The sequence below is a fragment of the Cetorhinus maximus genome, chromosome 23 (assembly GCF_964194155.1).
Source record: "Cetorhinus maximus chromosome 23, sCetMax3.hap1.1, whole genome shotgun sequence".
NCBI lineage: Eukaryota > Metazoa > Chordata > Chondrichthyes > Lamniformes > Cetorhinidae > Cetorhinus > Cetorhinus maximus.
The window spans coordinates 62956085-62980700 of NC_135901.1; the positions used below are offsets into that span (position 1 = coordinate 62956085).

The following is a 24616-nucleotide window of genomic DNA, read 5'->3' on the forward strand; positions in this document are numbered from 1 at the left end:
GATAGGAGCAGATAATCAAAAGATGTCACAGACAAAAGGATCAAAGAGGTGTTGAAGGTGGTGATATTATCTAAGAGAAGTGCTAATTAAGAATGGGTGGCAGGACACTCAAGGTACAGCGCTAGTGGGGGTGGGGTGGAAAGACTCACAAGGTATTAGTTGTAGATTTAAAAATAATGGAAATAGGTGGGAAAAGACAAATGTATATAAATTATTGAAAAAAACAAAAGGGAGGGGGAGGAAATGGGGTTGGGATGGGGGGAGGGTGTTTAAGATCTAGAGTTGTTGAATTCAATATTCAGCCCTGAAGGCTGTAAAGTGCCTAGTCGGAAGATGAGGTGCTGTTCCTCCAGTTTGCGTTGGGCTTCACTGGAACAATGCAGCAAGCCAAGGACAGACATGTGGGCAAGAGAGCAGGGTAGAGTGTTAAAATGGCAAGCGACAGGGAGGTTTGGGTCTTTCTTACGGACAGACCGCAGGTGTTCTGCAAAGCGGTCGCCCAGTTTGCGTTTGGTCTCTCCAATGTAGAGGAGACCGCATTGGGAGCAACGAATGCAGTAGACTAAGTTAGGGGAAATGCAAGTGAAATGCTGCTTCACTTGAAAGGAGTGTTTGGGCCCTTGGACGGTGAGGAGAGAGGAAGTGAAGGGGCAGGTGTTGCATCTTCTGTGTGGGCATGGGGAGGTGCCATAGGTGGGGGTTGAGGAGTAGGGGGTGATGGAGGAGTGGACCAGGGTGCCACGGAGGGAACGATCCCTATGGAATGCCACCAGAGGGGGGTGAAGGGAAGATGTGTTTGGTGGTGGCATCATGCTGGAGTTGGCAGAAATGGCGGAGGATGATCCTTTGAATGCAGAGGCTGGTGGGGTGATAAGTGAGGACAAGGGGGACCCTATCATGTTTCTGGGAGGGAGGAGAAGGCGTGAGGGCGGATGCGCGGGAGATGGGCCGGACACGGTTGAGGGCCCTGTCAATGACCGTGGGTGGAAAACCTCGGTTAAGGAAGAAGGAGGACATGTCAGAGGAACCGTTTTTGAAGGTAGCATCATCAGAACAGATGCGACGGAGGCAAAGGAACTGAGAGAATGGGATGGAGTCCTTACAGGAAGCGGGGTGTGAGGAGCTGTAGTCGAGGTAGCTGTGGGAGTCGGTAGGCTTGTAATGGATATTGGTGGACAGTCTATCATCAGAAATTGAGACAGAGAGGTCAAGGAAGGGAAGGGAAGTGTCAGAGATGGACCATGTGAAAATGATGGAGGGGTGGAGATTGGAAGCAAAATTAATATATTTTTCCAAGTCCAGACGAGAGCATGAAGCCGCACCGAAGTAATCATCGATGTACCGGAGAAAGAGTTGTGAGAGGGGGCCGGAATAGGACTGGAACAAGGAATGTTCCACATACCCCATAAAGAGACAGGCATAGCTGGGGCCCATGCGGGTACCCATAGCCACACCTTTTATTTGGAGGAAGTGAGAGGAGTTAAAGGAGAAATTATTCAGTGTGAGAACAAGTTCAGCCAGACGGAGGAGAGTAGTGGTGGATGGGGATTGTTCGGACCTCTGTTCAAGGAAGAAGCTAAGGGCCCTCAGACCATCCTGGTGGGGGATGGAGGTGTAGAGGGATTGGACGTCCATGGTGAAGAGGAAGCGGTTGGGGCCAGGAAACTGGAAATTGTTGATGTGACGTAAGTAGTCAGAGGAATCACGGATGTAGGTGAGAAGGGACTGGACAAGGGGAGAGAGAAGGGAGTCAAGATAACGAGAACTGAGTTCCGTGGGGCAGGAACAGGGTGACATGATCGGTCTGCCGGGACAGTTCTGTTTGTGGATTTTGGGTAGGAGGTAGAAGCGGGCTGTCCGAGGTTGGGCGACTATCAGGTTGGAAGCTGTGGGAGGAAGATCTCCAGAGGAGATGAGGTCAGTGACAGTCCTGGAAACAATGGCTTGATGTTCAGTGGTGGGGTCATGGTCCAGGGAGAGGTAGGAGGAAGTGTCTGCGAGTTGACGCTCAGCCTCCGCGAGATAGAGGTCAGTGCGCCAGACAACAACAGCACCACCCTTGTCAGCGGGTTTGATGACAATGTTGGGGTTGGACCTGAGAGAATGGAGTGCAGTAAGTTCAGAGAGAGACAGATTAGAATGGGTGAGAATAAATAAAAGTTGGTCACCAGGAAATCCAATGTCTAATTCAGAAGCAACGTCTTTAACCAGAGATAAAAGCAGATAATGATGGAAATACTCAGAAAATATGGGAATTTCTGTAAATTGAGAACCAGAATTATATTTTCAGATCTGTGCACTGATTCAGTACAGTTCCGCTGACAAGTCACAGACCTGAAATGAAAACTATGGCAGTCCACAGACGCTACCAGCCCTGTTTAGAATTCGAAAATGTTCTGTTTTTATTTCAGAATTACAACAACGCTTTCCTTTTTTTCTTCATAATAGAATGTAGAGCCCATTGCCAGAGGATTAGAGAGCCAAGTCTGTGCTGGACACGCCTAGGTAAAGTCACACTGTGAAAACATCATTCAGCAGCTAATTATGGAAAAAGGTTTACTCGATCATCTGATTAGTTGACACAGCAGCAGTCACATCTGATGGAGAAAATTCAGAGATTTCATGCGTGTGAAGGCATTTACTCAGTTTGGCCACCAGTGAACAATCCAGCTATAAAAGTTCAAAGGATTTGCTCCGCAATAGGCGCATTCTTACTGACAAGACGGAGTTTAAATGTTTGGTGTTTGGAAGGAGCAATCACTTCTTCACCTCACCTGCGAAGAATCCAGTGAATCCACATCTAACTGTAGGGGTTTGTTTTGATGTTAATTACACCCAGGACAGAAGCATGGTAGAGGCCGATGCAATTTATTGTATCAATTGATTGTATAATTTAAATCTTGACCATAAAGCTGCAATTACCATCGGGTCATAAAAATTTATTGGATATGTAATTACGTCCTCCCACCCAGCATTCAATGCGGGACAGAATGTGCCCTATCCAGAGCGGTAGGGTCTTACGCATGCGCATTGCGGAGTCTGATTCGCACCTGCACATTGCGGGCTCTTAGCTGAGCATGCGCAGTGCTGTCCTGTGACTGGAGCCGTGGAGTTCGTGAGAAAATGGCGACTGGAGTAGAATAACAGAGTTAGTGGGTGTGCGGGAGGAATGGAGCCAGCGGAGTGGGCAGGGAGGTTTTATAAACACTTGGTGCATCCCGCAGAGCCTTAATAAGAAACTACAGGCCCCGCGTTTGCAGCGAACAGACCGGAAATGACTGGGTCTCTCCCTCTGCTCGGCCCGGGGGCGCGGCTGTGCAGCAGAGCGCATGCGCGGTCATCCTGGTCCAGGTAGCAGGAGGAGTCAATGTTGTGCATTTCTATCCTGGACTCTCAGGAATAGATTTTGGAAACTCCTTTTACAGGGGGTTAGAAGGGGAGGATTTACACACAGCAAACTCAAACTCAAAAATATTTCTCAATTTCTGTCCTGGACTGACAGTGATTGATTGTTTTATAATCTTTTCATAGAATATCACATGGGAATGATTTGCAGACGGGAAACTCAAACCAAACATCAGATCAAGATCTGACAGGCTCACTCGATTCATCAGCCTTTGAGAGTAAGTAATGAGTTTCAGGTCATTATCACTCATTGTGTAAAATTTTTGCTCACACCCCTCTTGCTTCATAACTTAAATCTGTGCCCCATAACCCTTTTACGATCATATAATGTGAACAGCTTTTGTTTAATACCTCATGTAAACCAATCATTAACTTGTATACCTCTATCAAATTTCCCCTCAATCTACTTTGCTCCAAGGAGAACAACACCAGTTTTTCCAAACTAATCCAAAATCCTTCACCCGTTGAACCACTCTGGTAAGTCTTCTGCGCACCCTCTTAAGGACCCTCACATCCTTCATAATGTGTGGTGATCAGTGGTTTACACAAACCCAGATGTTCTGTGTCCATGTCTGTGATGTCATCACACATTGACAATTACACTGTGACATCAGCACACATCGATAATTACACTGTGACATCAGCACACACCGACAATTGCGCGCTGACATCACCCCGCTCCCAGGGTATTTCCTCAACTGGGAGAGTTTTCCCTGACTTCGGTGCTTCTGATATCTTTCCAGCTACAGTTTCCGGCAGGAGTTTCCAAAGCTGAAATGAGTTAAATTGTTTCACAGGTCAGTAGTTTTGACAATTCATCCACAATTTGGAGCTTTTAGTCCTCTGTTATCTGTGTGAGGTCCGACAGCTCTGCGGCTGGTGTGACTCCTTTAATGTGGATCTGATTCTGTGTCCATCCATTGCTCTGTTTCACCTCTGCCCTCCCTGATCGCCTCTCTGCTGTTGTCTAACTTTCTCTGTCGCTAATAGTGGGTGTATTTTAGCTCTGTTTAGCATTTTACGGTTACTTCTGCCAACTGCTGCCCTGACCATATGCTGCTGGCGTACCAGCTATAGCTTCCCACCATGTCTTTCATAGTCAGGAATTGTTTTTCCTGCGATATAGTCCATCTCGCATCTACCCCTGAGCTTATATTGATCATCAGATTCTGCATCATTTTTATTCCCTGTAGTTCATTCTGCACCCCTGAAATGTTAACTCTGTTTCTCTCTCCACAGATACTTCTTGACCTGCTGAGTATTTCCAGCATTTTATCTTTTTATTTCAGATTTCCAGCAGCTGCAGTATTTTGCTATTATTTTATTGGCAGGCAAAGCGGTGGAAATAGGCGGTCTTAGTGATATGTAGTCAGATGCTCAGCTTAGGGTGAAATATGACACTAAGGTTGTGAACAGTCTGGCTCAGCCTCAAAGTTGTCAGAGAGATGGTTGGCATTGATGGTTAGGGAGTGGAGTTTGTAGCAGGGACTGAAGACAATGGCTTCAATCTTCCCAATATTTAAATGGAGGAAATTTCTGTTCATCCAACACTGGATGTTAAACAAGTCAGGATGGTGTGTGACTTGGAGGTGATGGTGTGCACATACATCTACCCTGGTCCTTCTAGGGGATGGAGGGTGAGGGTTTGGGAGATGTTGGTAGAATTGCAGATGCATAAAATTCCTTTCCTTCACCCCCTGCCTCTCCCATCTCCCTCTCTATTTCCCCCAGTAGATGCTGGTGTTTTGTATAGTCCCTGACCAGTTGGCAGGTTCCCTTCCCCGAAGGACATTAGTGAACCAGTTGGGTTTTTATAACAATCCAGCAGTTTTCATGGTCACTTTTTCCTGGTACTGGCCCCACAAATTACCAGATTCATTCACCTCAATTTCACAACCTGTTTTTGTGATATTGTGGTTTCTCTCTCATTCACTTTTGTCTATTTAAACTATTTCCCCAGGATTTTCAATTGGGAAACCCAACATTTCATCAGAATCTGACGGTGTCGCACAATCAGTCATAACCTGAATTTCATCGGATTTTGAACATGGAAGGAAAAAGCACCGTTCACTGTGGGGAGAAACCGTACATGTGTTCTCTGTGTGGACGAGGCTTCAGCCGATTATCTGGCCTGTCAAAACATAAATGCAGTTACAGTGGGGAGAAACCATGGAAATGTGGAGACTGTGGAAAAGGATTCAATTATCCATCCAGGCTGGATACTCACCAGCGCACACACACTGGGGAGAGGCCTTTCACTTGTTCTGTATGTATGAAGGGATTTATTGATTCATCCACCCTCCTGAGACACCAGCTCATTCACACTGAAGAGAGGCCGTTCACCTGCTCCGAGTGTGGAAAGGGATTCACTTGGGCATCCAGCTTGCTGAGGCACCAGCGAATTCACTCTGGGGGGATGCTATTTACCTGCTCCGAGTGTGGGAAGGGATTCATTCAGTTATCCAACCTGCTGACACACCAGAGAGTTCACACTGGGGAGATGCCATTTACCTGCTCCGAGTGTGGGAAGGCATTCACTCAGTTATCCAACCTGCAGACACACCAGCGAGTTCACACTGGTGAGAGACCATTTACCTGCTCCGAGTGTGGGAAGGGATTCAGTCAGTCATCCACCCTGCTGAAACACCAGAGAGTTCACTCTGGGGAGAGACCGTTCACCTGCTCCGAGTGTGGGAAGAGATTCACTCAGTCATCAAACCTGCTGATACACCAGAGAGTTCACTCTGGAGAGAGGCCGTTCACCTGCTCCGAGTGCGGGAAGCGATTCACTCAGTTATCCAACCTGCTGACACACCTGCGAGTTCACACTGGGGAGAGACCATTTATCTGCTCCGAGTGTGAGAAGGGATTCGTTAATTTATCCGATCTGTTGAGACACCAGCGAATTCACACTGTGGAGAGACAGTTCACCTGCTCCCACTGTGGGAAGGGCTTCACACAGTCATCCCACTTGCTGAGACATCAGCGAATTCATACTGGAGAGAGGCCGTTCATCTGTCCTGTATGTGGGAAGGGATTCACTGTGTCCTCTGACGTCCTGAAGCACCAGCGAATTCACACTGAGGAGAGGCCGTTCAGCTGCTCCAAGTGTGGGAAGGGATTCACCTGGTCATCCCAACTGATGAGACACCAGCGAGTTCACAAATAACAAACAGGATGTTGCTGTTAATCACATCCAGGACTGAACCTTGTTCATTGTAGTCTGTTTCTGCTGATGTTAATAAACTCTAGCCCAGTTATTGGGGCTAATATTCTGGATAAGGACAAATAAAATATATTTGTGTTAAATATAGCATATTGAGTCTTGTTATTATCTCTAACACAAGTTAGTTTCTCTGGAAGGGCTCTCCCTCTCCCCTCTCTCCTCCATCCTCACCTCTAACAACAAGTGTAAGGAGCTCATGGAGCTTCTTTGTCACTAAGATTGAGACAATCCGATTAGCTGCCGCTGCTGCTTCCCTCCCTTCCACTAGCCCACTGGGACAAACTGCCTCTATAATGTTCCACCTTGTCCAAGCCGTGACCCCACATCTTTCATTAGCTTCTCCCCCATCTCCCTTCCTGCCCTCTCAGTGGTCATCTTGTCCATGAGACACACCTCCTGCTCCATCGACCCTATTCCCACTAAACTGCTGATCCCCCAACTTCCCCATGTTCACTGATATTGTTCACAGTACTCATTCTTCTGGTACTATCCCTCTCTCCTTCAAATCATCACACTTTCCTCAAAAAACAATTACTTAACTCTACTGTCCTTGCAAAGTATTGACCCATCTTCAATCCCCAGTTCCTCTCTGAACTCTTGAAAAGTGTTCACACCTCCCAAATCCGTCTCCATCTTTCCCAGAACTCCCTGTCTGAATCCCTCCAATCAGCTTTCTGCCCCGCAACTGCACTGAAACAGCTCAGATCAAAGCCACCAATGACATCCTATGTGACTGTGATAAAGGTAAACTATCTCTTCTCGACCTGCCTGCAGCCTTTGACAAGGCTGACCACACCATTATACTCCAACACTTCTCCACTGTCGTCCAGCTGGGTGGGGCTGCTCTCTCCTGGTTCCATTCTTCTCTATCTAATCATAGTCAAAGAATCGCTTGGAATGTCTTCCCTTCCCACTCCCACAGTTACCTCTGGTGTCCCCAGAGGACCCAGCCTTGGCTTCCTTTTATTTCTCATCAACATTCTCCCCACAGCGACATCATCTGAAAACACAGTGTCAGTTATCACGTGTACACTGACAGTGCCCAGCTCTACCTCACCACCACCTCTCTCCACTTCTCCACTTTTGTTAAATTATCAGACTGTTTGTCTGATATCCAGTGGTGGATGTGCAGAAATTTTCTCCAATTAAATTTTGGGAAGATAGAAGCCATTGTTTTCATTCCTGAGCTTCCAACTCCATTCTTTATCCTATTTCTATCAGGTCATCTCTTAGCCTTCTCTTTTCCAGAGAAAAGAGCTTCAGGGTGTTTAGCCTTTCCTGGCGATTATAATGTATCTCTTTTTGGAACATTTGTGAATGAATTTTTATTCCCCTTGGCCCTTGCGACGCCTGACAGCAGTTTCCAGTCTGTATGACCCTTCTTCAGAGGGCGTCTCTATTGGACAGAGCGGTTTCTTGGCCGCAGAGAATTGTGGGATTTTGAAAATGGGAAAAGAACGCACCATTCACAGTGTTCTGCATGTGGATGAGGTTTCAGCCGATCATCTGGCCTGGTCAAAACATAAATGCAGTCACAACTGAAAGCAGTTGTGCAAATGTTGACACTGGGAAGGGATTCATTTACCCATCGAAATTGGAAACTCATCGGAGCATTCACACTAGGGAGAGGCCATTGACCTGCTTAAAGTGTCAGAAGGGATTCACTCCGTTATCCCACCTGCAGACACACCAGCGAGTTCTCACTGGGGAGAGGCCATTCATCTGCGCTGTGTGGAAAGAGATTCATTAATTTATCCAACCTGATTGCACATCAAAGAGAGCTTTTAAATTTCAAGACTGTGGGAAGTGCTTTACAAGTTCTCAGGAACTGATCCACCAGCAATGTATTCATACTGATGAGAGACCGTTCAGATGCCTTCTTTATGGGACTGGGTTCAGGCAATCATCCCACCTCTCTCTACACAAGCGCTCTCACGCTGGGGAGAGGCTGTACACCTGCACTGAGTGTGGAAAGATACGCATTCATTCATCCCACCTGCCGAGACACCAACGAGTTCACAGCGAACTACAGTGATTGGATTTTGTTGTTAATAATATACAAGAATGAACTATACCCATTGGGGTCTGTTTCAGCTGATGTTAATAAACTCCAGCCCAGTGATAAGGTTAATATTCTGGACAAAGATCATATAAATCAACATTCTGTCAAACACAGAGGATGTTGAATTTTTAAAAACATCTCTAACACAAGTTAGTCCTTGTTTTGGACTCTCCCTCTCCCCTGTCTACTGCATCAACACCTCCAACAAGTGTGAGGAGCTCATGGAGCTTCTTTGTCACTCAGATTGAGACAATCCGATCAGCTGCCTCTGCTGCTTCTCTCCCTCCCACGAGTACATCCTTGAACCCGACATCCTTGCAATTCTCATCCAATCTCCGACCACTCTTCCGACTCCAAAATCATGCTTAACTCCCAAATCCATGTACAATGGTCCTGGAACTTAGGGGTAAAATGACATTGTGAAAGGATTGTTCACCGGCTGATTTGTGACGTTCTTACTGACAAGACGGCGCTTAAATGTTCTGTGTATGAGAAGAAACAATAATTGTTCACACCGCCTACTGAGACTCCAGTGAGTTCACATCTAAATGTAGGGGATTTTACTGCAGTTATTTACACCCAGGACAGTTTTATGGCAGAGGACCCATGAACTTTGTTTGTCATACCAATTGACTGAATAATTTTATATATTGGTCTTGGGCTTCGTTCGTCATCGGATCACAAAACATAATTTTCTATTCAAAAAAACGACCTCTCAATGGCAGCCTGGTTACCCAGCCTTCAACAGGGGCCAGAATGTGCCCTATCCTCACAACAGCAGCTCCCTACACATGCGTATTAGGGTGTGTGCTTGGAGCATGCGCAGTGCGGCCCATTTCATGAGCTTGCGCAGTACTGGTCTGTGACGGAAGCTGCTCAGTGCGGGTGAGAGAATGTCGAGTGGAGCAAACTAACAGAGTTAGTGGGTGTGTGAGGAGAAATGGAGCCAGCGGAGTGGACAGGGAGGCTTCATAAAGACAAAGTGCAGGCCGCAGACCCCAAATAACAAGGTACCGGTCTTGTGTTTGCAGAGAACGGGCCGAAAAATTCTGGATTTCTCCCTTCGCGAGGCCCGGGGTAACGGCCGCCATCTTTATAGGGGACAATGTGCAGCAGGGCGCATGCGCGGTCATCCTGGTCCAGCTAGCAAGAGGAGAGAATGTTGTGCATTTCTATCCTGGACTGACAGGGATGGATTTTGGAAACTCCTTTTACAGGGGGTTAGAAGGGGAACATTTACAGACGGTTGAGATCTGACAGAGTCACTCAATTCATCAGGACCTGGATCATCCTTTTTTAATGCTCTGTACAAACCGTTTCCCAAACCTGCCATACTCAGTCCAGGATAGAAATTCAGGGCCTGGATTCTATCGGCCTCTGACTGTATGCATTGAGTTCCAGGTCATTACCACTCATTGTGCAAACATTTCTTTCTCACATACCTCCTGTACATTTTACCCAAAATCTTAAATCTGCGACCCATAATCCTTTCACGATCTGCTACTGTGAACTGCTTTTCTTTACCTACTTTACGTAAACCTTTCATAATTTTGTGCACCTTTTGTTAAATCTTCCCTCCATCTACTTTGCTCCAAGGAGAACAATCCCAGTTTCTCCAATCTAACCTTGCAACTAAAATCCCTCATTCCTCGACCCATTCTGGTAAATCTCCTCTGCCCCCTCTCAAGGACCCTCCCATCCTTCATAATGTGTGGTGATCACTGGTTTGCACAGACCCAGATGTTCTGTGTTCGTGTGTGTGACATCATCACACATCGACAATTACACAGTGACATCATCACACATCGACAATTACACGGTGACATCACCCCGCTCCCCGGGTATTTCCTCAACTGGGAGATTTTTCTCTGACTCCAGTGCTTCTGATATCTTTCTAGCTGCAGGCTCCTGCAGGAGAGTTTAAAGTTGAAAACTGAAATTGTTTCAGAGTTGAGTGTTTTTGACCATTCATTTACATTTTGGAGCTTTTAGTTCTCTCCTCTGTTAGCTTTTAGAGGTTCCATCGCTCTGGGGCTAGTGTGGCTCCTTTACTGTGGATCTGAATCCATGTCCATCTTTTGCTCTGTTTCACCTCTGCCCTCCCTGATCACCTCTCTGCCTTTGTCTAACTTCCTCTGTCTCTAATACTGGATGCACTTTAGCTGTGTTTGGCACTTAACTGTTACTTCTGCTGATTGTGTCCAAACAAGGTTTCCACATCTACCCATCCCCTGACCAGCTGTCTTACCAGCTTTGTCTTCCCACAGTATCTTTCACAGTCAGGAATTGTTTTTCCTGTGCTATAGTCCATTTCTCTTCCACTTCTGAGCTTATATTGACCATCAAATTCTGCACCATTTTTATTCCCCCTAAATCATTCTGCACACCCTGAAATGTTAGCTCCACAGATATTGCCTGACCTGCTGAGTATTTCCAGCATTTTCTCTTTTTATTTCGGATTTCCAGCAGCTGCAGTATTTTGCTATTATTTTATTGCAGGCGTTGCTCGCAGAACCGAGTCTAGAAACACAGACAGACCAATTAAGAGCCGGTTTGTATCAGGGTGGGTGTTGGTTACAGAAGTTGGTCCCTGGCCTCCAGTGTAGGTCCTTTCTCAACCAGTCACTGAATCACTGAATGATTACAATACAGACGGAGGCCATTCAGCTCATTGTGCCCATGCTGGCTCTCTGCAAGAGCACATTAGCCAGTCCCACTCCCCTGTCCTTTCACTAACCAGACCAGCAAATATTGCCTATCCCCAGTTGCCTGTGGAGAAGAAGATGTATGACCTTCTTGAACCGCTGCAGTCCGTGTGTTGAAGGTGCTCCCACAATGCAGTTAGGTAAGGAGTTACAGGTTATTCACCCAGTGGTGATGAAGGAACAGTGCTATATGTCCAAATCAACAACAACAATTTGTGTTTAAATGGTGCCTTTAACTTAATAAAACTTTCCAAGGCATTTCAAAGAACAGCATGCGTTTAAAAAAAAGCATTAGAGATTAGGACTGTACAATCAAAGCTCTCTGCTGTTGACTGAGTTCTGAATTGGCTGATTGATGGACACTGTAACCAGGTCAGTCTGCGTTTCCTCACGGTGAGTCTGCAGTGGTGACCTGAGCCTGAGGAGGAGGAGAGATTAACCCTATGAAGACAGAATAAAACAGCACAACTGCGCTTGCACAACGGCAGCAAACACAGCCTTTAAAATAAGGATGAGAATTTTATAATTTAGGTTCTCCTTAACCCGGAGCGTTTGTAGGTCAGTGAGCTCAGGGGTGATGGGTTAACAAGACTTGGTGCGAGTAAGCACATGGGCAGCAGAGTTTTGGATGACCTCAAGATTACAGGGAGGTTGAATATGGGAGGTTGGCTGGAAGTGTGTTAGGATAGTTCAATCCAGAGGTAACAGAGGAATGGATGAGAGTTTCAGCAGCAGATGAGCTGAGACTGGGGTGGAGTCGGGCGATGTTACTGAGGTGGAAATACGCGGTCTTGGTGATGAGGTGGATATGTGGTTGGAAGCTCATCTTGGGGTTAAATATTTCACCATGGTTGTGAACAGTCTGGTTCAGTCTCAGACAGTTGTCAGGGAGAGGGATGGAGTCGGTGGCTCGGGAGTGGAGTTTGTAACGGGGGCTGAAGACATTGGCTTCATTCTTCTCAATATTTAAATAGCGGAAATTTCTGTTCATCCAGTACTGGATGTCAGACAAGTCAGGACGGTGTGTGACTTGAAGGGGAAGTTGGAGGTGATGGTGTTCACATACACCGGCTACCCTGGCCCGTCTAGTGGGTGGAGGTTGAGGGCTGGGGAGATTCCTTCAGAGTTCTCCTGCATCTCTCACTTCTCTCTCGCTTTTTCTCCCTCCTCCCCTAGAAGCCCGAATCTTGTGTAGGCCCAGACTGGGTGGCAGGTTCCCTTCCCTGAAGGATATTAGTGAACCAGTTGGGTTTTTAAGACAATCCAGCAGTTTTCATGGTCACTTTTTCCTAGTGCCGACCCCACAAATTCCCAGATTCATTCAGCTCAATTTCACAACCTGCCTTTGTGTTTTTGTGGGTTCTCTCTCACTCCCTTTTTTCTGTTTTAAATCAACTTCACAGGGTAATAGAAGGAGAAGATTTGCTGTTGGGAAACTCACACCAAGACCTGAGAGAGTCACTTGATTCATCAGGACCTGAATATTATCGGCCTTTGAACATGGAAGCAGAAAGCGCTGCTCATGCTGGGGAGAAACCGTGTAAGTGCGGGGACTGTGGGAAGGGATTCAATTACCCGTCTGACCTGGAAACTCATCGACACACTCACACTGGGAAGAAGCCATTCACCTGCCCTGAGTGTGGGAAGGGATTTACTCAGTCATCCACTCTGCTGACACACCAGCGAGTTCACACTGGGGAGAGACCATTCACCTGCTCCGAGTGTGGGAAGGGATTTATTAGTTCAACCAACCTGCTGACACACCAGAGAGTTCACACCGGGGAGAGACCATGCACCTGCTCTGAGCGTGGGATGGGATTCATTATTTCAACCAACCTGCTGACACACCAGCGAGATCACACTGGGGAGAGACCATACACCTGCTCTGAGTGTAGGAAGGGATTCACTAGGTCATCCCATCTACTGAGACATCAGCTGGTTCACTCAGACCAGAGACAGTTGACATGCTCAGTCTGCGGGAAGTGCTATAAAAGTTACCAGGACCTGATCTTGCATCAACGTGTTCACACTGATGACAGACCATTCAGGTGCTCTCACTGTGAGACTGGGTTCAGGCGATCATCTGACTTCAATGTACATCAGCGCAGTCACACCGGGGAGAGGCCTTTCACCTGTTCCGTGTGTGGGAAGGGATTCACTCAGTCATCCAACCTGCTGAGACACCAGCGAATTCACACTGGAGAAGGGGCTGCTCACTTGCCCTGACTGTAGGAAGGGATTCATTAATTCAACCTGCCCACTGATATACCATCGAGTTCACACTGGGGAGAGACCAGTCAGCTGGTCTGTGTGTGGAAAGCGATTCACTCAGTCATTTGTGCTGCTGAGACACCAGCGAGTTGACAAGTAACAGCAAAATCAATCACTGTAGTTAATCACATCCTGGATGGAACCATGTTCATTGGGTTCTGTTTCTGCTGATGTTAATAATCTCCAGCCCCATTATAAAGGCTAATATTGTTGATACTTATCAATTAAATCAACTTGGTGTGAAATATAAGGTGTGTTGAATCTTTTTAATATCTCCAATACTCTGCTTCTCCCCTGTCACCTCCAACAACAAGTGTGAGGAGCTCATGGAGCTTCTTTGTCACTAAGATTGAGACAATCCGATCAGCTGCCTCTGCTGCTTCCCTCCCTTCCACTCTCCCACTAGGCCAAACTGTCTGTAAGGTTCCTTCTTGTCTGAGCCCTGAATTTACATCTTTCTCCAGTTTCTCTCCCATCTCCCCTCATGTCCTCTCAGTGCTCATCTTGTCCATGAGGCCCTCCTTCTGTGACATCATCCAAAAGCACCATGTTAGTTTTCACATGTACACAGACAACACCCAGCTCTACCTCACCACCATCCCTCTCCATTCCTCCACTGTTACTAAATTATCAAACTGCTTATCCCACATCCAGTACTGGATGAGCAGAAATTTCCTCCAATTAAAAATTGGGAAGACCAAAGCCATTGTCTTCAGTCACCACTACAAATTCCGTTCCCCAACTACCGATTCCATCCCTCTCCCTGGGAACTGACTGAGACTGAACCACGCTGTTCACAATCTTGGTCTTTTATTTGACCCCAAGATGAGTTTCTGACCACATATCCACACCATCACTAACACCAGATATTTCAATCTCCATAACGTCGCCTGTCTCCACCTGACCCCCAGCTCATCTGCTGCTCAAACCCTCATGTCCGTGTTACCTTTAGACTTGACAATCCCAATACATTCCTAGCCGGCCTCTCACATTTACCCCGTCCCCACACAGAAACATGAGATCATCCAAAAATCTGCTGTCCGTGAGCTTTATCAGGCCAAGTCCCCTTCACCCTTCACCCCTGTAGTCATTGACCTAAATTGGCCCCTGTTCAAGCAATGCCTCAATTTTAAAATTCGTAACCTTGTTAACAAATCCCTGCATGGTCACGTCCCTCCCAATCTCTAACTCCCAGTCGCACAACCCTCTGAGATACCTGTGCTATCTCATTCCGTACTCTTTAGCATCCCTGATTTTAATTACTCCACCATTGGTGGCCGTTCCGAGGCGCAAAGTTCTGGAATTTCCTCCCAAAACCCGTCCTGCTCTCTCTCCTGATTAAAGAGGCTTGTTAATATCTGCCTCTCCAATCAAGGTTCTGTCTATTTACCCTAATATCGACCCATGTGACTCGATGTCAAATGTTTCTTTATGAAAGTCCTGTGAAGGACCTTGGCACGTTTTGTTACATTAAAGGTATTATATGAATACAAGTTGTTCCTGTTTCATGACAGCCAGTTTGTGCACAGTATGATTCCACAAACAGCAATCAGACTAACTGATTAATCTAGTTTTTTTTGGTGGGGTGTTAGTTAAAGCATGAATGTTGGTCCCACTGCACCAGGAGAACTCCCCTGTGGACAGGATGTGGAGTTGTTGAGCTCTCCTGAGCTGAGAGTGGAGCTGATTGAGCTGTCGGGCCTGCAGTGTACCTTGAAGAACCGCTGTCTGGGATCTTTCCTCTTAATTCACTGACTCCCAGCTGAAGTTGTTTCTGCAGTTGAATAGTAAACTTTAAATATCAATCCCAATTTAATCTTTGGAGCAAAATCAACAACTTTAAATCAGCTGTAAAAGAGAAAGAAAATTCATGCTAATGCATTTGGGGAGGGCAAACAAAGCTGGAGAATACACAATAAACAGGAGAATATTGGGAGGGGTAGAGGAAGTGAGAGACCTCGGAGTCCATGTCCACTGGTCCCTGAAGGTGGCAGGACAGGTGGATCAGGTGGTAAAGAAAGCATATATTTATCAGAACTCACAATACACCAGCACATTCACACTGGGGAGGGGCCATTCACCTGTACGGAGTGTGGGAAGGGATTCACTCAGTTATCCAGCCTGCTGAGACACGAACAAACTCACACTGAGGGGAGGCCATTCAGCTGCTCCGAGTGTGGGAAAAGATTCACCCATTCGAACAACCTGGTGAGACACCAGCAGGTTCACACTGGGGAGAAGTTGTTCAGCTGCTCTGAGTGTGGGAAGAGATTTACTCAGTCATCCCATCTACAGACACATCAACGAATTCACACTGATGAAAGACCTCTTAAATGCCCAGACTCTGAAAAGTGCTTTAAAAGTTCCAATGAACTGATGCACCATGAACGTATTTACACCGACGAGAGACCGTTCAGGTGCTCTCACTGTGGGACTGGGTTCAGGTGGTCATCTCAACTCACTGTACACCAGCGAATTCACACTGGAGAGAGGCCATTCACATGCTCCAAGTGTGGGGAAGGGATTCACTCAGTCACTAACCTGCTGAGACACCAGCGAGTACACAATTAACAAGGGATTGGATTTTGCTGTGAATCTCATCCAGGTCTGAACCATGTTCATTGGGGTCTGTTTCTGCTGATGTTAATAAACTCCAGCCCAGTTATAGTGATTTATACTCTGGATAACAATCAGATGAATCAGATTTGTGATAAACACATGGTGTATTGAGTGTTTTTTTAATATCACTAACACAAATTAGTTCCTTTTGAACAAAGGAACAAGTCTCAGGACATTGGGACAGCAATGAACAAACTCAGGGGAATATTGGATACAGAGTCAAAACAACATTATATTCTTTCACCATGCAACCTGTCTCAGAATTCTCTCATCAAACAGACCATCAACATGAGAGGAGTTGACATTTTCAGTCATTGCAAGAGGAAATTAGAGGCTGTAATTATCCACGGATGTTGTTCTGAAATTTTACAACCTCCCACTGTCACCAAAGCTGGCAATAGACAGCTCATTGTTCTAATTGTGTTGTAGCCTCTGTCCCAGGTTTTGTTCAATGTAGATTTAATGTTCAGAGAAAGGGGTGAGATTGGATGGTCAAAACCGCTCACAGGCTATGGAGGGTGATGTTGACTTGAATGTGCCAAAAATAGTGTTCTCCATAGGCACGAATACTTTATCCCCAGTATTAGTCACTTTGGTCGGTGTTGTCCACCTGATAGGACAGGATGTGTCCTCATGTGTCTGTTTGTATGAGTGCGGGTGTGTCCCTGAGTATGGAAGTGTGTGTAAATGTGTGTGGGTGTGGAGATGTTGTCTGAGTGTGTGAGACAGAGGGAGAATGTGTGTGTGGGTCTCTGTGTGTGGTTGTCTGTGCTGCTTCTCATTAGCTATAACAGAAACCTTCCTCTCCAAGCAGACAACATGGCTCCTGAGAATCCCATCCAGTGATGTGAATGGTACGATTCGGAGATCCTTCATCCAGGGTGAAACCACAGGCTGACTGTGTGCTGTGTAAAACCTGACATCTACACAACCAGGCCCCACTTCTCCTGGAGCAACATGAAGTGTCTGCTGCTTTCCAGATCCATTCCTTTCCCCTCACTATTATCCTCAGATAGTTCACAAATTCCTTGTGTACAACATCCTCCAACACGCCTATAGTTTCCACTTTAAATATTTCCATCGGTCTTTTTCACAGACAGCAATGGGATTGCTGCTATCACAGGAATCAGTTCTGAAATACCGTCCCTCTGATCTTCAGGCTTCCTGGAGTAATACACTGATCCCGATCTTCCCACCTAACACAAATCCATATCCCCATCTGAGTGCCAGATTTTAATGTGATTGTCTAATATAGAAAACATGTATCATTTAACCCATTTAAACCTGATTCAGCACACCCCCTCCACACATACTACAAGAGATTGTCTTTGAGATCAGTTGTTCCTTTGTAATCTGGGTTGTTCTGAATGATGACAATATGAACCTTCTTCCTAACCTGTCCTAACCCTTGAAAGGGGGGAATGCGTCATTAACACATAGATGCTTCAAGTTAGTAATTCTGCTTTGTCTGGCTGACATAATTAATTTAGGACTAACAGAAGGATTAGGGTATGGTAAAATGGACAGATGTCCAACAGGGACATAAGGGGACTTCTTGCTAATGTCGGGATTACAAGGTTAGACATTACTTTTACATTGATTTTTTTAACAATTTGCTGATTTTTGATGGAAAGGGAGACAGTGAGAAGGAGGTAGAAAATCGAGAAGGTCAGAGGGAGTGCACTTGTGGTGTGGGGTGGGAGGAGAATAACAGAGGAACCAGGTATGGGTGCAGACCATTTCTACATAGGCATGAACGTACAGGATCGAAATTATAAACAAGGGCACACGGTTCATTCTGTAATCATGATCAATGCTGTAATGTCTACAAAATACTCCAAATGTATGGGAGAAACTTCTATCAATGAGATGTCTTTGGGACTCTCCTGTATCCCCATATTTGTCGTTAATGTTGCTTTTCCATCACATAGCTGACTCATGTCGAGTGTTTTAGATTCTCCACAACACCCTTCTGTCGGTTCATTCACTGAAACCACGGACTATCCTTGTTGTAACGGTGACATTCCCTGTCTGCCCGGTTATTTCATGAAGTCAGTCAGCCCTTGAATTGTTTGTACATTGTTTCATCATGTCCCACCCAGCTGGCCACCAGTGCAGAGGCATTGGAGGAGGACGGTTTGGTCCACGTTGTTAGAGGCTGTGGACAGGCCGAGAAGGACAATGAGGGAGTTTTCCTTTGTCACATTCACATCGGGTGTCATTGGTGACTTTGGGAAGAGCTGTTTCGATACCGTGACAGGGACAGAGATCTTATTGGAGGGATTTAAACATGGAGTTCTGGGAAATGTGGACATGGATTTGGGCGGTGATCAGGACTTTGGAGAGCGAAAGGAGGTTGGAGCTGGAGCGGGAGTTTAATAGGATAGTGGGGTCAAGTGTTGGTTTTATTGAGGACAGGTGATGATGGCAGATTTGAAGGAGAGATGGGCAGTACCAGGAGAGAGAGAACCGTTAATATCAGTGAACATGGGGAAAATGGGTGATCAGCAGTTTAGCGGGAATAGGGTCGATGGAGCAGGAGGTGGGTCTCATGGGCAAAGTGAGCTCTGAGAGGGAAGGAAGGGGAGATGGGAGAGAAACTGGAGAAAGATGTGGGTTCAGAAATCGGACATGAGGGATCTTTAGAGACAGTTTGTCCCAATGGGCTCGTGGAAGGGAAGAAAGCAGCTGAGGCAGCTGATCGGATTGTCTCAATCTTAGTGACAAAGAAGCTCCATGAGCTCCTCACACTTGTTGCTGGAGGTGAATATGGCGGAGACAGGGGAGAGGGAAAGCCCTTCGAAAGGAACTAATGTCTTAGGGATAGTGAAAAGATTCAACATCATCTATTTAATTGAAAGCTTAATGATTTTATTTTTATCCAGAACATTAACACCTATAACTGGGCTGGAGTTTACTAACATCAGCATAAACAGACCCCAGTGAAACATGGTTCAGTTGCAAAACTCAATCACTGTAGTTACTCGTGAACCTGCTGGTGTCTCAGCAGGTTGGATGACTGAGTGAATCCTTTCCCTCACTCAAAGCAGGTGAACGGTCTCTCCCCAGTGTAAACTCGCTGGTGTTTCAGGAGGTTGGATGACTGAGTAAATCTCATCCCAGACACGGAGCAGGTGAAAGGTCTCTCCCCAGTGTGAACTCGCTGGTGTTTCAGGAGGTTGGATGACGGAGTAAATCCCATCCCACACACGGAGCAGGTGAAAGGTCTCTCCCCAGTATGAACTCGCTGGTGTGAAATAAGATTAGCTGATCGCCTGAACCCAGTCCCACAGTGAGAGCATCTGAACGGTCTCTCGTCAGTGTGAACACGCTGATGGGACATCAGGTCCCTGGAACTTTTATAGCACTTCCCACAGTCTGGACATTGAAAAGGTCTCTCCTCACTGTGAACTCGCTGGTGCGTCAACAGATGGGATGAATCAGTGAATCCCTTCCCACATTCTGAACAGGTGAAATGCCTCTCTCCAGTGTAACCATGCTGGTGTTTCAGCAGGTTGGATGACTGTGTGAATCCCTTCCCACACTTGGAACAGATAAATGGCTTCTCCCCAGTGTGAATTCGTTGGTGCATAGTCAGATGAGATGATCGCCTGAACCCAGTCCCACAGTGACAGCAGCTGAACAGTCTCTCGTCAGTGTGAACGCGTTGATGGGACGTCAGTTCCCAGGAACTTTTGTAGCACTTCCCACAGTCCAAGCATTTAAAAGGTCTCTCGTCAGTGTGAACTCACTGGTGTTTCAGTAGGTAGGATGAACAAGTGAATCCCATCCCACACTCGGAGCACATGAACGGTCTCTCTGCTGTTTGACTGCACCGATGTCTTTCCATGCAACTGAATCCCTTCCCACAGTCCCCACATTTCCACGGTTTCTCCCTATTGGGACTGCATTTATGTCCTGCCAGATTAGAGGATTGGCTGAAGCCTTGTCCACACACACAACACGTGTACAGTTTCTCCCCACTGTGAACGGTGCTTTTTCCTTCCATGTTCAAAATCCGATGATATTCAGGTTACGATAAACTGTGCAACTCCATCAGATCCTGATGTGATGTTTGGTTTCAGTTTCCCGACTGCAAATCCTCCCCTTTTAATATCCTGTGGAATTGATTTAAAACAGAAAGAGGGAGTGAGAGAGAACCCACAAAAACACAAAGGCAGGTTGTGAAATTGAGCTGAATGAATCTGGGAATTTGTGGGGCAGGCACGAGGAAAAAGTGACCACGAAAGATGCTGGATTGTCACAAAAACTCAACTGGTTCACTAAGGTCCACCAGGGAAAGGACCTTCTACACAGTCTGTGCCCATAAATTTCAAAATTGTGCCTGAACACTAAGGTCTAGGTCATAGGAGCAGGAGTCCTAACACTGACTCCTGGGGAAATCCACTTTCAACCTTCCTCCATTCTGAAAAATCATTACTCTCTGTTTCCAGTCACGCAGTTAATTTTGTACCCATGTTGCTGCTGCCCATTTTGTTCTGTGAGCTATAACTTTGCTCACAAGTCTGTTATGTGGCACTTTACCTAATGCCATTTGGAAGACCATGTACACCACATTAACAGCATTACCCTCATCAACCACACTGTTAACTCTTGAAAAACCTTAAGCAAGTTAGTTTAACATGATTTTTCCTTAACAAACTTGTGCTGGCTTTCCTGAATTAGCCCACATTTGCTTAAGTGACTATTAATTTTGCCCAGAATTATCACTCGCAAGGCTAAACTGACTGGTCTGGTAGTTGCTGGGCTTATCATTACACCCTTTTTGAACAAAGGTGTATGATTTGCAATTCTCCTGTTCTCTGTCACCACTCATGGGTCTGAAGAAGATTGGAATAATATGGTCAGTGCCTCCACAATTTCCACTCTGAATTGCCTCAGTATCCTTGGATACATCTCATCCAATCCTGGTGCCTTGTCAACTTTATCAGACAGTCTATATAATACCTTCTCCTTATCAATATTAAACACAAGTGTTTGAACTACCTCCTCTTTAACCATGACCTGTGCAGCATCATCTTCTTTGGTAACGACAGATGCCAAATATTCATTTATACCTCATCCATGCCCCCTGCGTCAATGGGTAAATCACCTTTTTTTAAATCCCCAATCAGCCCCTTTCTCCTTTTACCACCCTGTTACTAGGTATCAGCCAGAGAAAGCGTTTTGATTTCCTTCCATGTTAGCTGCCAGTCTCTTCTCATACTCTCTCTTTGCTTCTCTTACTCTCTTTTTCCAATTTCTCTCTGAATATTCTTTCTTTATCCTGTCTCTCGGTTGTATTAGCCACCTGATATCTCTGTTAGCAGATTTATTCATCTTCATCTTAATCTCTTCTCTTATTTAGTGAGCTGTGGATATGTTAGCCACACCTTCCTCATTTGTAAGAATATGTCATTACTATGTCTGATCTATTTCCTCTTTAAGGCAGCCCATTCCTCAATTACAGTTTCTCCTGCCAACCTTTGATTCCACTTTACTGGGTCAGATCCATTCTCACCCTATTGAAGTTGGCTTTCCCCAGTTAATTATTCTTTCTCCTACAAGTAACCTTTGTCCACAGACAGACAGGCCAATTGTTTACCTTCCAGATTTAAAGGCCGATGATATTCAGGTCCTCACGAATCGAGTGACTCTGCCAGATCTGAACTGATGTTTGATTTGAGTTTCCCATCTGTCAACCCTCCTCTTCTAAGATCCAGTATCAGAAATTTACAAAAACACTAACCGTCAGTCCAAGATAGAAATTGAGAAGAGACAAACATTTCTCTTGGTCTGAGTTTGCTGTGTGTAAATCCTCCCCTTCTAACCCCCTGGAAAAGGAGTTTCCAAAATCCATCCCTGTCAGTCCAGGATAGAAATGCACAATATCCTCTCCTCCTGTTACCTGGACCAAGATGACCGCGCATGCGCCCTGCTGCACATTGCCCCTGTGAAGATGGCGGTTGTTAACTCGGGCCTGTCTCCGAGAGGAGACGCGGGTCAGAGTTGTCCCCTCTCCATTCGGTGTAACCGCAGGACCGGTAGCTTCTTATTCAAGATTTCAGACCTTCACAGGGTCTTCATGAAGCCTCCCCGCCCACTCCGCCGCCTCCATCCCTCCCCACTCACCGGCTCCTTTTACTCGCCTGCGTTCGCTATTTCTCAGCGTCCTCCACCAGCTCCAGGTACAGATGGTACTGCGCATGCTCCAGTCAGAGATCGCAATGCGCATGTACCAGTCACTGCCAGCTACTGCGCGTGCGCGAGGGCCCCCTGTCGTGAGGATACAGCACATTCTGCCTCCCACTGCATCCTGGTTAAACGTACCGCCATTGAACAACCTTTTCTGATCCGATAATTATGTTTTATTATCCGATGATGATTGGCGCCATAGGGCCAATATATAAAATTATGAATATTGATATGGCAACCATAGTGCACGGCCCCTCCACCATAGTTCTGTCCTGGGTGTAATTAACAACAGAACAAACCCTGACAGTTAGATCTGAACTCACTGGAGTCTCAGCAGCGGCGCAGACAAGTGCTTTTTCTTCCCATATTCTGACTACTGAAACTCTGTCTTGTCAGATGGAATGTAGCAATTGTGGATCTAATCCTTTGACCTTCTAAAACTGGAGTGTTAGCAGGTGGGCAGTGAGCAAAGGGTTGCACACATGAAGTATCTGAATGGTCTCCCACAGGTGTGACTGTGCCTGCTGTGTCAGAAAATGGAATAACGAGGTAAATCCATTTCCACATTTAGCTGGTGTGATTTCATGGTGTGATTTTGCAACATGAGTTTCAGCTCACACTGGGATCTCAAACCCTTCTAAGATAGAGCTCTCCATTCTCAACCACAGTTAGATAAAAGTGGTGCTGTAAATCTGAAATAAAAAAAACAAAATATTGAAATTTTCAGCAGATCTGGCAGTGTCTGTGGAGAGTGAAAGATGTATTTAAATTTCAGGGCTGTGACTTTTCATCAGAACTGCACTGCATCAGTGAGCAGACTTGAAAACTTAACTCTATTTCTCAATTCACAGATTCCCCTGGTTGTGCTGAGTATCTCCATGATTTTCTGCTTTTATCTCTGATTGAAGAAGTTGCATATGAATTGTGCATTAGATTTATTGATGACTAACGTATATTTATTCTCAACCATCTACAAGTGGAAAACTCTTCCACTTGTCTACCCTGTCAACCCCTTTCATTATCTTAAAGGCCTTAGACAAGTCATCCCTCACTTTCTTTTCCAGAGAAAAACTTTTCAATCTGTTAAATCTTTGTGAATTTGACATATTTTCCAATTCTGGCATCATTCCAGTAAATCTTTTTTGCACCATCCCCAGTGCTTCGCTCCTTCCTATAATATGGAGGCAGAGCTAATCTGAGCATCTAAGTCACATTGTCCCAAATTCCTGTATGTTGTAAGGATCATTATGGCAGTGGGAGAGGGGACTGTGGTTTCGAGCTGTTATTCACCATCCCGTTTCAGCCATTCTCCCATTAGCTGAAAATAAGATTAGATGAAATGAGCAGATCTAATGAGCTGGTCTGTGACATTATGAATCAATTACAAAGTTGTCTCTCAGCCTTGCAGTGAAGCAGAGGGTATTTTTCATTCTAAATTTGCTAATTATGCCATTAAGAATACCTGTCAGAGAATGACTAGATATCAGCATGGCGCCAGTGTAAAGCTCATTTAACATGATTACCAAGCAGTGAAGAGGTGAATTTGTAATTCCCATGCACCTTGTTTGTGCATTTCCCAGATTAATAGTTGCACTGAGTCTGTTGTTCTCCATCTTGATATGTTCAAGATGGAAATCCATAAATATTTGGGCACTAAGGGATATGGTGATAGGATGGGAAAGTTGAGCTGGAAGAACATTTAATGGTGGAGCAGGTTCAAGGGGCCTTTTGGTCCAACCCTGCTCCTATTTCTTGTGTTCTTATTAACATCACTGTGAATTATTTCCATTCAAGCACAGCAGATGCAGCAGCACCCGTCCACCTCCTCCGTTCCCTCATTCCAGGGCCCAAAACACTTTCCAAGGGGCACAGTGATTCACTTGTACTTCTTGCTATTCAGTATTGTCTATTCACTGGCCACAGTACGGACTTCTCTACATTGAGGAGATTAAATCCCAATTGGGTAACTGCTGTGTGGAACATCGCCTTGCAGTCTCCAAGTGTGACCCTGAGGTCCTGGTCATTTACCAGTTTAATCTCCACCCACTCCCACTTTGACCTCGGCCTCCTGCACTGTTCCAATGAAGCTCAATAGAAGCTCGAGGAACAGCAGCCTATCTTTCATTGGACACT

At 45.8% G+C, this 24616-nt stretch overlaps 2 protein-coding genes across 2 annotated transcripts in view; both read left to right on the top strand.

Annotated features, from left to right (window-relative positions):
- LOC144698075 (uncharacterized) overlaps window positions 1–13624 on the top strand; it is a 73817-nt gene extending 60193 nt beyond the window's left edge. Inside the window, exons 5-8 of the mRNA XM_078569999.1 lie at window positions 311–318; window positions 5843–6177; window positions 6328–6515; window positions 13371–13624. Coding sequence (XP_078426125.1) covers window positions 311–318; window positions 5843–6177; window positions 6328–6515; window positions 13371–13624 — 785 coding nt within the window. The remainder of the gene's footprint in view (window positions 1–310; window positions 319–5842; window positions 6178–6327; window positions 6516–13370) is intronic.
- LOC144698080 (uncharacterized) overlaps window positions 1–24616 on the top strand; it is a 642405-nt gene that overhangs the window by 128527 nt on the left and 489262 nt on the right. The window lies entirely within an intron of this gene.